This window comes from Natrix helvetica (assembly GCF_964273705.1).
Source record: "Natrix helvetica genome assembly, chromosome: 2".
Lineage (NCBI taxonomy): Eukaryota > Metazoa > Chordata > Lepidosauria > Squamata > Natricidae > Natrix > Natrix helvetica.
Genome location: NC_138552.1, coordinates 211490997 through 211507319, shown reverse-complemented (window position 1 = coordinate 211507319; position 16323 = coordinate 211490997). Strand labels below are relative to the sequence as shown.

At 40.2% G+C, this 16323-nt stretch overlaps 2 protein-coding genes across 2 annotated transcripts in view; one reads left to right on the top strand and one right to left on the bottom strand.

Annotated features, from left to right (window-relative positions):
• Positions 1 to 779: 779 nt before the first annotated feature.
• On the top strand, positions 780 to 1670 carry LOC309385736 (proto-oncogene Mas-like; the record flags this gene model as incomplete). Its single annotated transcript, XM_081940441.1, has 1 exon — positions 780 to 1670. One exon carries the CDS (start codon positions 780 to 782, stop codon positions 1668 to 1670), a length of 891 nt encoding a protein of 296 aa, XP_081796567.1.
• A 5673-nt stretch (positions 1671 to 7343) lies between these two features.
• The window catches only part of PNLDC1 (PARN like ribonuclease domain containing exonuclease 1), a 29890-nt gene continuing 20910 nt past the window's right edge, over positions 7344 to 16323 (bottom strand). Inside the window, exons 15-19 of the mRNA XM_081944410.1 lie at positions 15885 to 15927; positions 14961 to 15057; positions 11441 to 11616; positions 9440 to 9538; positions 7344 to 7489 (exon numbers count right to left, since the gene is read on the bottom strand). Coding sequence (XP_081800536.1) covers positions 7402 to 7489; positions 9440 to 9538; positions 11441 to 11616; positions 14961 to 15057; positions 15885 to 15927 — 503 coding nt within the window. The 3' untranslated portion in view covers positions 7344 to 7401. The remainder of the gene's footprint in view (positions 7490 to 9439; positions 9539 to 11440; positions 11617 to 14960; positions 15058 to 15884; positions 15928 to 16323) is intronic.

The window sequence follows — 16323 nt, the reverse complement described above, 5'->3', positions numbered from 1 at the left end:
AGACATGATAGAAGTCTCCCAATATCTCAGGGAAGAGGGAGTCAAACTATTCTCCAAGGCATCTGAAGGCAGGACAAGATGCAATGGGTGGAAACTAAACAAGGAGAGAAGCAACTTAGAACTGAGGAGAAAATTCCTGACAGTTAGAACAATTAATCAGTGGAACAGCTTGCCTCCAGAAGTTGTGAATGTAACATGACACAGGTAGTCCTTGTTTAGTGATTGCCTCAGAGCACGGGTGTCAAATTTGCCTTGTCACGTGACATTTCACGTCATTTTTCCCATTCGCAGAGCTGGGGTGGGTGTGGCCTGCGCATGATGCATACCCCTGCCTCAGAGAGTGACCGTTTGTATTTAGAACAGCAATGAAAAAGTTGCAGCCAATCCTCACCTTTATGATCTTGGCAGGTCAGTAAAGCAAAGCCAAGCTGAAGTCAGATCGTAAGAACAGTTTCGTTTTCTTTCAGCTCAGTGACCAAATTGCCAATCCCTCTTGGGGACATTTAGCAAGGACCACCTGAGGTTTTGGGTCACCTGTGAAAAAATTATGGTTTGCCGAGTTTCTTTTTGGCAATATAAAATCCCATAAGATATCTGCGTGAACAGAGCATAATACCGTAATAACAAGAAATTGTTTTTCTTTTGACAGGTTGAGAAGAATTTCAAAACACGTGAATAGTGTTGTGCCAGAACAAATTAGCAATATTCCATCTATGCTGACCCAGAGGATGAAAATGAGGTTAAAGTGGCGCAGAAAGCATACCACACTGATATAAGCAATGATCCTCATCGCTATTCCGATCAGCATTTTGGGAATATTTGGAAACTCACTGGTTATTCTTTTTCTTTCTTTTGCGATTAAGAAGACCAGGTTTACCGTATATATCCTAAATATAACTATTGCTGATCTTGGTATTCTAATCTATCTATATATTTATTTTATGCTATTTGTAAAACCAAGTTTTGTCAGTGCATCTGTATCCTATGTAATAGAACTGATATACGCAATTGGAGGCAATTCCAGCTTCTATATGCTAACAGCTCTCTGCTTTGAAAGGTATTTATTGGTTTTTCACTTTACCTGGTATCAATGTCATCGGCCAGAACATCTTTCTTTCTTTTTTGTCAGCACATTGTGGACATTTTCTGGCCTGGTATCGCTTTTGGAATACTTTGCTTGCTATCCAAGGTTCTACATATACTTGGATGAAAATACATTAAAGTGCAGAATCGCAAATCTATTCCAAGTATTTCTTGTGTTCCTGATTTTCATTCCCATCATGGTCTTTTACACTTTGGCTATTTTTATCAGAATGCAGAAAAAGCCACAGGAAACTCCACCGACGACACTTGATATCTCTATTATTGCTACCGTCGTTCTTTTTCTTGTATTTGATGTATCGGTTAAATTTTTTAATATTCTTGAATTTTGGTTTGATGCAGTACATGTACCAACGTTTTCAGTGGCGGTATTATTTGACACCATCAGAAGCAGTGTCAGTCCGTATATATATTTTATTATTGGAGGTTTTCTGAAAAGGACTTTTGATCCTTTGGAAGTTTTTCTTGAGAGAGCTTTGGAAGATAAAGAAACAATAGTGGAGGGAACACAAATGCAGCAAGAAGAGTCATTTCCTAATGACTCTGGGAGCCAAATAGATATCCATTGAAAAATACACTATTGGCTTACAATTCCAATTCCAAAATAATTTATTCCTTACTCATTATATATCATCCAGGTCCATTAATTAAATCAGCCAAATGCTTTATTTGGCTCACAACTCCCTGTCTATTCCTGCCATACAAAAAAGCAGAATAAAGAAGTCGGTGTCCAGAAAAGACAGGTTCCTCTGAGGAGAGAATTTTAATTCTGCAAAGACTTTGTTGTGATTATGAACTATGAGACCAAGAACTCCTAAGGCAGGAAGAGGGAAGGAGAAACAACTGTAGACGGCCTCTACACATGGAAGATTGGAAGGCAGCATAGGAAGAAGAAGAGAAAGCTCTGGAGTCTAAGGAAGCTGGAAAGAATGGAAAGAAAAATCTACAGATGGAAATACAGTGGCATTTATATATCCCTTACGACTGACAAAGCAGCTTTATGTTCACCCAAACAGTATTCATCTCACATCTCCACCAGGAAGGTTTTAATAGGTACAAAGTGATGCATCTTGACTCTGAGTTACATACATTGAGAAAACACAACTGTTTATCTTTCGAGTATAATGTACTGCTTTAAAGGACTTTAATCTAATTAGAACACAAACAGGGAGGAATCGCCAAACTTTTTGGATTTTGTATGTTAATGTAATACACTTTTTATTTGAAATTTTATATCTATAATGTACTGAATGGTTCCCGCTGATTAACTCTGAAAGAAAAGTAGCAAAAGTTTGCCAAATAATAAATAAATGAGTAAACGATAAGCAATGCAGTGCCTATTTTTTAAAAAAATCAAACTTAAAATCAGAAGCAAAAAATAGATTTTCAAAAAAGCAGCAGCATGAAACAGTTCTAAATTAACTGGAAGAATTGAAAACAGTTCTTCACCTGATAGGAAAAAAAAATCTAAAGAAAACACAATCTGGTATTGGGTAACCATTTCTGGAAAGACCAAAGGAGACAGAATAAAACACCTCACAAAACAGTTTAATGCTTTAACCCAAATGAAGACAGGGCCTTTCATCTCTGCCATTTTACTAAAGCAAGCAGGGGAGATACCATCAGAAAGGAGAAAGAAACAGGAGCCGGAATGTTTGCAAGGGATTGTGGTAATTAATGAAATCAAAATGGCAGTTGTGATCATGCATCTGATCACACCCCTTTTTGACATGTGTTGTAATAACCATAAAGTAGAATTTGATGGCATGGTTGTAGTTGCTATCTTGATTTTTTTTTGACTGTCACAGACACCTCTGGCTGGGTGAAGGTAAAACAATTTGGACTTCTTTCTAAAAAAAGGGGTTCCTCAGATCCCATGTTCAATAATCATGGAATTAGATACTGTGACATTATTTATTTGATGAGTTTATAGAGCCAACTGATCCAGTGCGCCACTTGTGAATGCTTATGACGATACCAAACAGCTTCACATAAGTTATTTTGTTTTAAAGTCAAAAAGACAAAAAAAAAGTTCTTTTAATCCTTACCCAGAAGCTGACAACTGGGGTTTGAGGCCCGAGTACCAACAACGGGACGAGCTCCTGTTACTTACCTCAGCTCCTACCTACCTAGCAGTTCGAAACCATGCAAATGTGAGTAGATAAATAGATGGCATCAGCCAACTGCAAACAAATCTTAGTACTTGCAGTCTACTTAGGAGGAGGTGCTGTCCAGGGACCATGTGGATGATCTCACGATGTCTACTTTCTCCAGAGTGAATTTGGTGGCCAAGATTTACCCTCTGACTGCCAATCTCTGCTGAATGCCATCACTCCTCATTAACAGATGCCTAGGTCACCATGTCCTCATTGAAAGTTCCATGAACGAGCAGTTCCCAGTAAATGTGAGTCATACGTGTCTGGGGCTGCATGTGAACTACACAAATTATAACCTTTATTTTTCCACTTAGGTGCAACTTAAATTAATTTTTCCATTTTTTTTCTACATAGGAACTAAAAACGATTGAAACCTGATTTGCAATTCCTTGGGTCCTGAATCCCATTCAGCTCAGAGACCAGTAGGAACAATGGGAAGAAGGCACAGCTTCTGGGGATATCAAAGAGAACTGGTTACATAAGTGCATTGTAATCCAATTTGACGTACTACCCTTATAGCCAGTTTTGAGTTAATAAGACTGTTAAATTACACACGCTTTATATTCTGAATTATTGCCTTTTTTCCATATTTCTTTTTGTACAGTTGAAACACACTGTTAAAATTATATTCATAGCAGATTTTTAAAATAAATAAATAAAAGGAAGGACTTAAGGTTTTACCATATACTTAGAAGGGAAAAAACTAAATATTATATTTCTAAATTAAATTATAATCTTGAATTTTTATTTAAGCAAGGTTGTTGGTCTAATTTTTGGATAAGCAACCATCCTTCTGCAAATAATAAACTTGTGCCATGTTAACTTTGGGATTTGAAAAATTCATTCAGCCTACATAATCAACACCTAGAAATGCTCTACTTTCTTCCTTTCGCTCGTGGCAAATTAGAGACTGTCCTTTAGTTTGGGATACAATGATAGTGCTGTTCGGAAGATTATTCTTAGTGTGGAGAGATCACTGACAGAAACTTGAAAAGGGGCATTCAATGCCAAACATCCTTTTTCCAGTTTTCTATGAAGGTTTTTTTTCCTTCTTGCTGTTAGAGAAAGACCATTTCTGAAGAAAAGTGAATGAAGATTGGAATGCATTGTGAAGGAGGGGAAGTTTCCCCCCCACCTTCGATTAACGTGGTGCGGATCGCAGCCCTTCCAAGAAGCATATCTCTGAATAAGCAGAAAATAAATCCTGAGACCATGTTCTAATGAAAACAAACTTTAATATGAAAATAAAATAAATCTTACTATCTCATTCTTACATTTTGGCAAGAGCTATTGTTGCCCACCTCCTCCGGCAGGCAAACGGAAGATCAGACGGAAAGTACAAGAATGTGTGACGTATTATGAAGAAGTGTTATGAGACATGCGCAGTAAATCATTGTCAGATAAGAAAAACATTTCTACAGTATAACTCAGAATAGAAGCTCAAGTTGGCAAACCAAAAATAACGCAGTGACATGAATGATGAGTTGAGAATGGGCTATGAGTATCAATATCAAATTGCTTTGTTTTGAAAAATCAACAGCTCTCATAAATATCACAGTGTTTATATTGGATGAAACTAGGAAATATCTATGGTGTTTCCCCAAAAATATGACAGGGTCTTATTTTCTTTTTACCTACAAAATATGGCTTGGGCTTTATTATGGGGGGATTATTGTTTTGGGGCTGCTGGGCGGCTGCTCTCTTGCGAACGGGCTCCCAAAGAGCCAGGGGGATTATTGTTTTTGGGGCTGCCGGGCGGCTGCTCTCTTGCAAACGGGCTCCCAAAGACCCGGGCACAGCCTCATGGGAGAGATGGCTGTGTTGCGCTGTCGCAGCAGCGCATCACAACAGCCATGAAGCGACCACGCTCATGAGCAGCCACCCGGCAAACCCCCTTTGCAGCTGGGCACAGCGCCATTCACTGACCTAGGTATCGTCAAGCCATGTGAGCGTCTGTTCACCACCGCCTGGCTCCCGCGGCTTGGCACCTTCCAAATGCCAGTGAATGGCACTCTGCACGGCTGGAGAGGGGGGTTGTGTCAGCGGCTGTTCTGCTCTTGCTCACCTGCCTCCCAGCCTCACGATGCATGGCCCAGCTCTCATTACGGAGCCAGGACATCTCCGCCGCCGCCATCCCAGCCTGGCTTTCTCCGCGGCTTCCAACCTGAGTCTTTTGGCAGTGGCCACTCTGAGCGCATGCTCTATGGTTGTGGGCCAGCTGCCTGCAGCGCGTACAACTATAGAGGGTGCGCCCAGAGTGGCCACTGCCGCAAGAAAACCCCCTCTCCAGCTGTGCAGAGTGCCATTCACTGGCATTTAGAAGGCACCAAGCCGTGGGAGCCGGGTGGCAGCAAACAGGTGTTCACGCAATTTGGCGATACCCCTAGGTCAGTGAATGGCGCTATGCCCGGCTGCAAAGGGGGTTTGCCGGGTGGCTGCTCGTGAGCGGGGTCATTTCATGGTTGTTATGTGTTGCGACAGCGCAACACAGCCATTCGCCTGTGAGGCTGTGCCCGGCTCTTTGGGAGCCCGCTTGCAAGAGAGCAGCCATCCGGCAACCCCCCTCTTCATCTGGCCACAGTGCTGCTCACCAACCTAGCGGTATCCTGAAGGCTCCAGTGAAGACAAAGACTGAGCAAGTACATGTCGTATTTTCGGGGAAACACAATATTTACCAAAAACAGATGTAAATCTTATTTAAAGCTTTTTGCAGCAGCCATGATGACTGGTGGTTTAAGATTGCTTGTCCTGAACATTGGAAACTGAGTTCAGGGCCATATATTGGAGCTTAAAATAATTACAGGAATTTTTATTTTTTCTCAACTATAAATAGAAAGAAAATACATTCAAGCAGCATAAGCTTTTTCAAGAGTTATCTCTTCACAGTCTCTGAATTACCGAGAGAAAGGTTGAAATAGGCTGTTAGTGAATCTGTTTGCTCTTGGAGAAAAAATTAGGAAGTAAAAAAAAAATAGAGCAGTGATGATAGCTGTTCTACATTTGGATGTATTCTAGGTTTCTAGGGCCATGATGGTGAATCTAATGCCCGAAGTGGTATGCAGAGCCATGTTGGCTGGCACATGCGGCATCACCCATTCCTCTCTGGGTTACTGCTGTGCATGCGCAAGCGATGATCAGCTGGCCTTTGTGCGTGCAGCAATATTGGAAATGGGAAGTGCTAGTCTTCTATTTTCCAGCGTGAGCGTGCAGTCTGGCCAGCTGACTGGTGCATGCGCAGCAGTAACCAGAAGACTTGCTGGCCAGCACACATGCGTGCGCTGAAAATTAATAGTTCATTTTGGGGGCATGTGTATGCCCCTTGGGCAGCTCCTCTTCTGGACTGCATCCCAGACAAGTGCTTACATGAAGCTCTCCCTTTTTGGCACTTGGTGCCACCCACAGGCATGTGCTCCCATTCGCCATCATTGTTCACTGGGTAGCTCCTCTTCTGAGTCGTGTCCCTGACAAGCGCACGCACAAAGTGCTCCCTTTGTGCCACCCACGCGCATGTGCTCCCTTTCCAGCACTCGGTACTAAAAAGGTCCACCATCACTGTTCAAGGGCATTTAACAGCCTAGGAGCCCGATACTTAATGCTATTTTTTCTCCTATGCCAACTTTCCTGTATACAGAGCTAAACTTCTGAGGACCTTACTATGAAAAGTGAGCTGTATGGTGACTGGAGTGTCTTGTATGTTACAAGTCTCTACAAGAACTGCCTACTACTGCAATTAGCTTTTTGATATCAAATAGTTGTTCCACTTCTTCCAGAATTTGTGTAGTTTGTACACAAATTATTTTGGTTTCTCCAAATGAACTGCCCTGGAAGCTTCATATCCCTCTTGAAAATAAAGGAAGGAAAATTGCTCAGTGCTGGGCAGGTTATGTACAAGCAGCAAGAACAAAATACTTGGTGCAATACTTACGCTTTAAGAAAATCCGCAATATCTGTTCCATTACTCCTTTCCATTCTTCTATATATTTTTCCATAATAAAGAAGTTTGCTTTTCACTGCATCCTATTGGACCAATTTCTCACCCTATTCTTCTTCCCATATCAGGAACCACACAACTTGGGGATCATTGCAATGTGTTTTAATCTATTATTGTGCAACTTACATTGAGGGGAAAAGAAACCAAGCATTTCTAGTGGATGAGCTGTTGCCCACGACAACTATAAGAGCCTCCAAGCAAGAAAGCCAGCAGAGACCAAGAAGCCACAATGCCACATATTCTGAAAGGGCACAAACAAATAAACATAAATGCAATTGTTCCAAAGCCAAACAACATCAAGAGTTTAATATCAAGTTTAGTTATACCTGCCATAGATTCAGATTCAACTGAATTCATCATTCAAAATGGGCAATTTAATTACAAGGGCATTACACAATGGTTTAGATACTCCATGCTTTACTTATTGTGTAAAACCACATAATTCCCAAAGAAGCTTATAGCATAAAAATCTTTCAAATATATTAAGCCATGTTCAATAAGCAATTTTAAATAAACCCACTCATAACGAAATACAGTATCCTGTTAACACAATCCTGAGAATCCTTATCAGATTCTCTACTTGCTCAGTCTTTGTCTTCACTACTTGAAGTAGCACAACAAAATGAATATATAAATATAAAGATTTCATGACCTACATCTGCCTTCCCTGAGCAGATTCTTCCAAGTATGTTGGAATACTGCTCACTTCAGCCTCAGCCTGTGCAGCTATGGAAGCTAGAGATGATGGGAACTGCATTTCCCAGTCTAGAGCAAATATGTCTGTATATTCAATGACCATTAGAAAGTGGGCGGAACCGTGCTTAAGAGTGCATTATCAATTAAACTTAAAATAAATCCTGCACTCTTTCAATCCTGGTTCTGCTCTATCTTCCTGTGGCTTTAAGCACTGTATATTATTGAGGAGAAGGACCGACATGTTTTATACTGGTAAGATCACAACTGTATTCTACAAACAGTGCAATTTGTAGATGGAAGTGTTTTTGATACATCAATTCAACATCTTGAATAATTACGGTAAGTCCCTAAATGATACTATCCAGGATGAAAACTTAGCAATTACTGTATTTTTCGGAGTATAAGATGCACCAGGGTATAAGACGCACCAAGGTTTTGAAGAGGCAAATTTTAAAAAAAGGTTTTTGCACTCTGCAGATCTCCTAAAAACAGCCTGTTTTTCGCAAAAACGGGCCTTTTTTTTTTTTTTTTTTAAAGGGCATGAATAGCCTTTAGGAGGCTTGTAGAGTGCTCCTGGGAGGTGAGGCCCCCCAAAATGAGCTTAAAATGGCCCGTTTTTCACAAAAACAGGCCAGTTTTTTGTCAAAAAAAGGGCATCCATAGCCTTTAGGAGGCGTATAGTGTGCTCCTGGGGGCTGCGGGGGGTAAAACTGAGCAAAAAACGGCCCATTTTTTGCTCATTTCTGTGCTCCCCAGCCCCCAGGAGCACTCTGCAAGGCTCCTAAAGGCTATGCACGGCCATTTTGGTGAAGGGGGCAGGGTTTCAGGAGGCAAAAAATGCTGTATTCAGTGTATAAGAGGCACCCAGTTTTTCAGCCTCTTTTTTGAGGGAAAAAGGTGTGTTTTATACTCCAAAAAATACGGTACATGTAGTTTGAGAATTATCTCCAATGGTGTATTAACCATTAAGCAGACTAAGCATGTGCTTAGGGCACCAGGCCCAAGAGGGCACCACAAAGTTGAGAAAGAAAAAAAAAACAATGATGATTTGTAAAGTATGTACAAAGGAGAGGGGCACCAAGATTTGTCAGTGCTTAGGGCACCAGTGAGCCTTAATCCACCACTGGTATCTCATAAGTTCCTACTGGCAGAAAAGGCAATTGGGTTAGTGTATGTCATACTAGTGTATGTAGTTGTTCTGTCTCTAATGGCATGAACATCTGAGAATGTCAATCTGGACGATACTCAATAAGTTTTAATCGTTAATATTTTGAGAATTGATGCTTGGCCAATAGATGAGTGGAAAGAAATCATGGCAAACAAATGTAGCACACTTCTCTTGAAGAATGTACTTCTAATTGAGCAGTTGCAGCCAGATGTAGAATGCAACAACTCAAGCACTTAAGCAGGGGTAGATTTCCGCATCAACACCCAGACTGAATTCAGAATTGTAAACTACCATTCCAAAAGGTAGCATAAAGAAAAGCTTACTTACTGTAAGAAACTAGCCACTCGTGGGGAATGCTTCCAACGGTGATACACGGAAATCTGCAAGTTGGGATGGGCTTTATATACTTTCATAACTGTCCTGATGCTGTAAGAATAATTTGAAGAGAAAACTCAGCTTGCTGGCTAATACAATAAAGAAGAATGCTTATACAACCAAATAATAGCTTTGCTACCAGAAGAAGCAGGCACTAATCAATGCTGGCAAACTGCTGTCTCAACTATAGTCCCAAATGTGCTTTTTTTTCAAGAGGCAACTGGACTTTCTGGTTTTTCTTTGAAGACATTTTGCTTCTCATCCAAGAAGCTTCTTCAGCTCAGAGCTGAAGTGAGAAGTGAAACATCTTCAAAGAAAAACCAAGAAGTCCAGTTGCCTCTTGAAAAAGCACCTTTGGAACAACCATGATCTGGATGACTGAGAATCTCCATAGACATTTGCCTCAGCTTGTGTTCCTCTTGCCTACAGAATAAGCCACACTCTTAGACAGAAGTGAAAACAGGAAGGCAGTCAGAGGATGAAGGGACTGAGTTTTTTCTGCCTGCTCGTCAATCTACAGCCACCTAACTTGCCTCCATGTCAACCTCCCTTCGGCCAATTCGCTCACACAGAGAGGGACTCCTCCGGGTGCCGTCCACTAGGCTGTGCCAGCGGGCGACGCCCAGGGGAAGGGCCTTCTCTGTGATGGGCCCGACCCTCTGGAATGACCTTCCCCCTGACATTAGAACGACCACGGACCTCCGCTCCTTCCGTAAGAAGCTCAAAACCCACCTGTTTCAACTAGCCGGCCTGGCCTAATTCCAGCTTTCCCACCTCAGTTTGTATTTTTAAATTTTATGATTTGGTTTTAAGGTCTAAGTTTTTAATTTTTATAAATTTGTACAGGGGTTATTTAATTCAATTTTAGTTATGTATGTCTCGAGTGTATGGTTTTTAAATTTGTACCTGTACACCGCCCCGAGTCCCTTCGGGGAGAGGGGGCGGTCTAGAAGTTTAATAAATTAATTAATTAAATTAACCTTACCAAAGCATGCTTACTCACATTCTCACAGTCCAAAGGATTTATGTGTTAGCCCTTTCTCCTGAGGAAAAGAAGATGCCACCTTGTTTTCCCTCAAGTTTCCACCTTTTCCTTTTTAATTGTTCTTTCTTGGCCAAAGCAAAAGACCACGAGGAACAATTCCACAGCAACTTCTAGTCTTACTTCTCCTGCACAACATCACACTTCATTTAAGTCCAGTTTCATTTCCCTATTTTGTTTTTAGGACTGATAATTAAAAGTTCAAGCACGACACTAGTATATAATATGCTTGGTTTAGTTTTGCCTTAATATGCAAATATGCATTTGCCATATGAACTTGTCCATTCTGGCACATAAGCCATGGTTTCCTCAACAAATCTTTAAACCACTGACAAATGAGGAAATAGCTGCAGAAGAGGCACTCAGAATTATTGAGAAATTACCAATAATTTGTTCCTATTCTTTGAAGCTATACGTAGTTTTTATTTTCAGATGGGAAAAGAGAAATGTAAGCAGGGGCTGAGGTTGAGAGAAAACAAAATGTTGAAATACTAATGGAATTTGAACTACTTAAATCTCTAGATAAGTTCCAGATAGTACATAATTAGAAAGTGAGACCATTTTAAAGAAAACCAAGACATTGGACAATGGATCACAAGACGTTTGAGCATGTAAAGATAATTTTAAGATTTATCCATCTTTTAAATATGTTTGAAAGATTAATTATCATATTATTTGGGAAGAAAGACAATATCACTCATAAAATCAGAGAGTTGGAAAGGATCTTAAGAGGTTATCTAGTCTAACCTTCTGCTCAGTGCATGATCCACTAGAACCTCACAGACAGATGATCATCCAACTCTGAAAATCCCTAACAAAAGTGACCATACAGTGGCAACCTCGTCCATAGGCTGAAAGCCCATAGTCAGAAAATTGCAGATTCAGGCACAATTTGGATTTTAATCACATACTCTTTAAAATGTTTGGAGAGCAGGAGAAATTGGTTCATTCTTAGCTGACGGACATTGAACCTGCAGAAACTCCTCAACTCTTGATGAATCTGCTCTTCAGTTACCCCATGCCACCCCTTCACAGTGGCTAGTAGGAGGGGTGGACGTGATGTTAGGTCATCCGCGCCAGAAAAATTCTGAGGAAATAATAAATTTTCAGTTACTGAGAGAATCAGAAAGATGTTTCAGACTATTAATTGAAATATTATGGCATTCTATAAAAAACAGATGCATGCTGTACGGCAGTGGTGAGATTCATTTTTTTTTACTGCTGGTTCTGTGGGCGTGGCTTGGTGGGTGTGCCATGGCTTCGTGGGCGTGGCAGGAGAAGAATACTGCAAAATCTCCATTCCCTTCCCACTCCAGGGGAAAGATACTGCAAAATCCCCATTCCCTCCCAATCAGCTGGGACTCAGGAGGCAGAGAATAGGTGGGGGTGGGGCCAGTCAGAAGTGGCATTTACCAGTTCTCCGAACTATTCAAAATTTCCGCTACCAGTTTTCTAGAACTGGTCAGAACCTGCTGAATACCACCTCTGCTGTACGTTGATGGAAACGTAGAATTAATGTAAATATTTTTTAAAAACTTCTATGATCATATCCTTTAAAGGCTGTCTTGCTTATTAAATATATTGATATCATCTTGATGGCAAAGTCCAAGTCCAGTTGACTTTAGCTGATCTAAAGGAAAAATTGGCCAATACTTGCGTGGAAAACAAGCGGGAAATCCCAGAGCTACAGGTTAGAAAGGGACATTTTAAAAAAACCATTCGGGAAGAAGGTAATAATGAACCATTTTTAATATTGTTTGGACTTAACAGATCCTGGGAACACAGAGCAGCGATCAAGTCAATAAAAGGAGGAAGCAGAATCATTAGGGAAGAGATTCTGGAGTCCAGGAGAAGGGCAGAATTGTGAGACACAAACTCAAAAGTAACCAGCTTTCTTTTTTGCCCATCTTAACAGACACAACTCTGGGCAAGCTCACAACAACAGTAAAAATAAATTTTAAAACATTAAATCAATAGGAAAAACCTGGCATCTTAGCCATTCTCCACCAATGCAACAAGGTTTTACACTAGGTATTAAGTTGATCTGAAGAATTATTTTGGCAAGCTTTCAAGGTTCTGTTACATTATCCTACTGGCATTAAAGACCTTATCCAGAAATCCAAATGATACTTGTTTTCTAAGTTTGGCAGCTTCAGAGGGATTGGCAATATTGCCGCAGAACAAATTTCATGGCCTGATGCAAAAAACCACAAAGAATTGAGTACAATTCAAAAGCATCATACAATCACAAACTGCAACAGTTGGAAAAGATCTTGGAGATAAGCTACTCCAACTCCCTCCTTCCCACTGGGGTTTCTCCCTACTACAGCAGAATCTTTACTCTCTTCAATAATGTTACATGGCTGGGAATCCTGGATTTGATATTTGGGATAAAAACACACTTGACAGACTGTAGTCCTGAAAACATGAAATGTAAATTTGAAACAATTAAATCTACTAAGAATCTATGCTTTTGGAATATAAGTTCACTATGGGTCTACAACATGAATGCTTAAAGGAAATCTGCTTTTGGAAATTAAATAATGACTAATCACACGAGTCTGTAATTAAGGATGGCAAGGTAGCATCCGTATATATTTCCCACTGAATTCCAGGCCATCATCTAATCCTTTCCATTAAAAAAAAAGTTACATAATGAAGTTGGTGAAAATATTTAAATACTGAGACCTCAAAGCAAGACAGGAGTGTTCTGTTACCACCAGTGGTGGGGTTCAATTTTTTTTACTACTGGTTCTGTGGGTGTTGCTTGGTGAGCATGGCATGGCTTGGTGGGCGTGGCAGGGGAAGGATACTGTAAAATCTCCATTCCCTCCCAATCCAGGGGAAGGTTACTGCAATATCCCCATTTCCTCCCAATCAGCTGGGACTTGGGAGGCAGAGAATAGATGGAGGCAGGGCCAGTCAGAGGTGGTATTTACCAGTTCTCTGAACTACTCAAAATTTCTGCTACCAGTTCTCCAGAACTGGTCAGAACCTGCTGAATACCACCTCTGATCATCACTACCCTCTTTTCCTTATATCATATCATATCACATCATATCATATCAAAGGGAATGGCATATTGCTGAATTTCTATCCAGCTACATTAAAACTCAAAAACAAAGAGAGTGTGGAGAAAAACAAACAAACAAACCTCCCTGACATACACAAAAATGTCAAAGAAAACAGCGAGAACGTCAAAGAAACTGCATGCTGCTCAGATGCCCATATTTAGAGAAAACGGAATGCTGTCAACATTGGGAATTAATGATGTTCCCAAACTTCCTGATAGCCTATTTTAAGTGGGTCCCTGGAAACATATTTACTCAAAAGACCCTGGAGACTCACACTAAATTTGATACATTTCTCTATTCATATGAACTAGGGCAAAACGTTTAGTCAAATGTGGTAAACTACGGCATGTAGTCAACTGCCTTTATTATGGTGCTGCTGATTATTAATCAGAAAAATTGGACATTTACTTTCTTCCTATGATACGAACAACACATATGCTGCCCATAATAGTATCTTAATAAATGATCCTGATTTGCTTCCTTGCCTATATAGGGAGAAAGGGGAAGAAAGAAAAAGATCCTTAACTTCACAGTTCCTCCCATAACAAATACAAGGTCTGTAAGGGAAAAGGTAGGCTCCTCTGGCTGCAAAAATCATGTTTTTTTCATTACCCAACAGAAAAAGTGGTGAGTGGGACAGAAATCTGGTATAAGCAATTGATGATATGATGAATTAATTGTTTTAATTCCTCTTTCCCCCCCCCAAATTCTGCACTCAAACATCCCATCCTTTTACTGTGCAGCTATTAAAAGCCTCCTGCCCCCAAACTCCTTCTCCCTGAGGCCCATTACATAGGGCAGGGGTGGGAAACTAGGGCCCCTTTTACGGCTGAGCCAACATGGCTGGCTCAGGAATTCTGGGATTTGAAGTTCACAGATCATAAAAGAGCCATAGTTTTCCAGCCCTGTCAGAGATCAATCCTGTAGAATTTAAGCAGATGAGGGAGGAGTAGCCATTTCCTGCCTGGGATGGAGGGTGGCCATAACTCAGCTTTTGTGCTCTGATTAAAGACTCACAGAGGACATTGCTTGTGATGTTATGGTATCATTAGGGCAGCCAATCTAAAATTCAGGGCTTTTTCGTTCTTACTTTTTCGATTTTGAGATGGCTTTAAGGGACAAATGTGCGATAGCAACCAATCCAATTTGGGAATGGGAGGTGGAGGAATTTAAGGAATACAATTAGTGCCTTAATGAAAGATTTACTACATCCACTACAAGACCTCTTCCCCAACCAAACAGGGTTCAAATAGTTAGCCCTGCCATTTCAAGGGAACTCTGAAGCTGCTCACCCCAACTTGCTAGCTTATCTCTTCTCATAACTGGCTGATAGAATCCTTTTATATTTCATACTCACAATTTTCTGAATTCCGCCTCGAATCAAGTTCACCTGATTCACATATGCAGCTAATGCATCAAGGTACTGAGAAAAAGTGGGTGCTGTTGTTTGATGACTAAATGAAAGGAAATAAGGTGAGTTTTTAATAATTTAATAAAGTTGGATTGGAGACAGATACCATGACTGCAATGTATAAATGCCAAATTCCCATTTAAGGCTTTTTGTCCAGCTTAAAATGTTTGTTCTTTAAAAAAAAGTAGAGAATATAATTAGACAATTTGCACCTTTTAGCTTAATAATTATCATATACAATATCTCAGTATGCCTTCTTCAGTTTCATTTTTTTTAATTTTTGAGCTATCAAATCCAAGCTTAATGCTTCTTTTTCAAACAAAAATGCCTCCAACATTTAACCTTCCCCTTATACAAAAAATGCTCCTTCTGTAATCTCAGTTGATTTATTCATATCCTTTTTCCAAATCTACAATACCTACCGATTTTACCAGAAATCCACATATCGTTTTGTGTGTAGTAATAAATATGGAGAAATTTATCTCTGTCTCTAAGATGTGATATCTAACTTTATCCACAGCAACCAAACATATTGATTCAACAAGCATTCCAGAATTCCAAGGCCTCCTGACTAGTTACCATTAATTCAAATCCTAAAAAGGGCAGGCTACTTAGGATTTTTGTCTCCTACCATAACATAAATTCCTTTAAACTTCCTTAAGTGAAGAATATGATATTTGGAATTGTGAATTTTTTAAACTACTCTAAGTAATTTTGTGGGGTCAGCAAATTTATTCACCTCTCTGATAACTCTTTCAGACTATCAGTTATGTAGATGTTTCTCAACTTCTTACATGAAAGAGCAATCAATTAAAAAATAATAATCACTACCATTCACACTTAACAATGAAAGATCAAACTGTAACTTACCCAGTTTTTCTGCAAAGGAGCAAGTGAGCTATTTTAAGAAGAACTAGAAGAAAGGATATGTATACAGTTATATACCCATTGTTAGTTACTATTAGTGATATGACTAGAAAGAGAAATGGGAAAACTATTAAATGAAAAGAGAATCCCACAAGGACGTTCCCCTACCATAGTTCAGACAAATAGTGGTGGGATTCAAAAATTTTTACCATCCGTTCTGTGGGAGTGGCTTGGTGGGCATGGCAAGGGAAGGATACTGTAAAATCCCCATTCCCACCCACTCCAGGGGAAGGTTACTGCAAAATCCCCATTCCCTCCCAATCAGCTGGGACTCAGGAGGTAGAGAATAGACGGGGCCAGGGCCAGTCAGAGGTGGTATTTACCGGTTCTCTGAACTACTCAAAATTTCCGCTGCTGGTTCTCCAGAACTGGTCAGAACCTG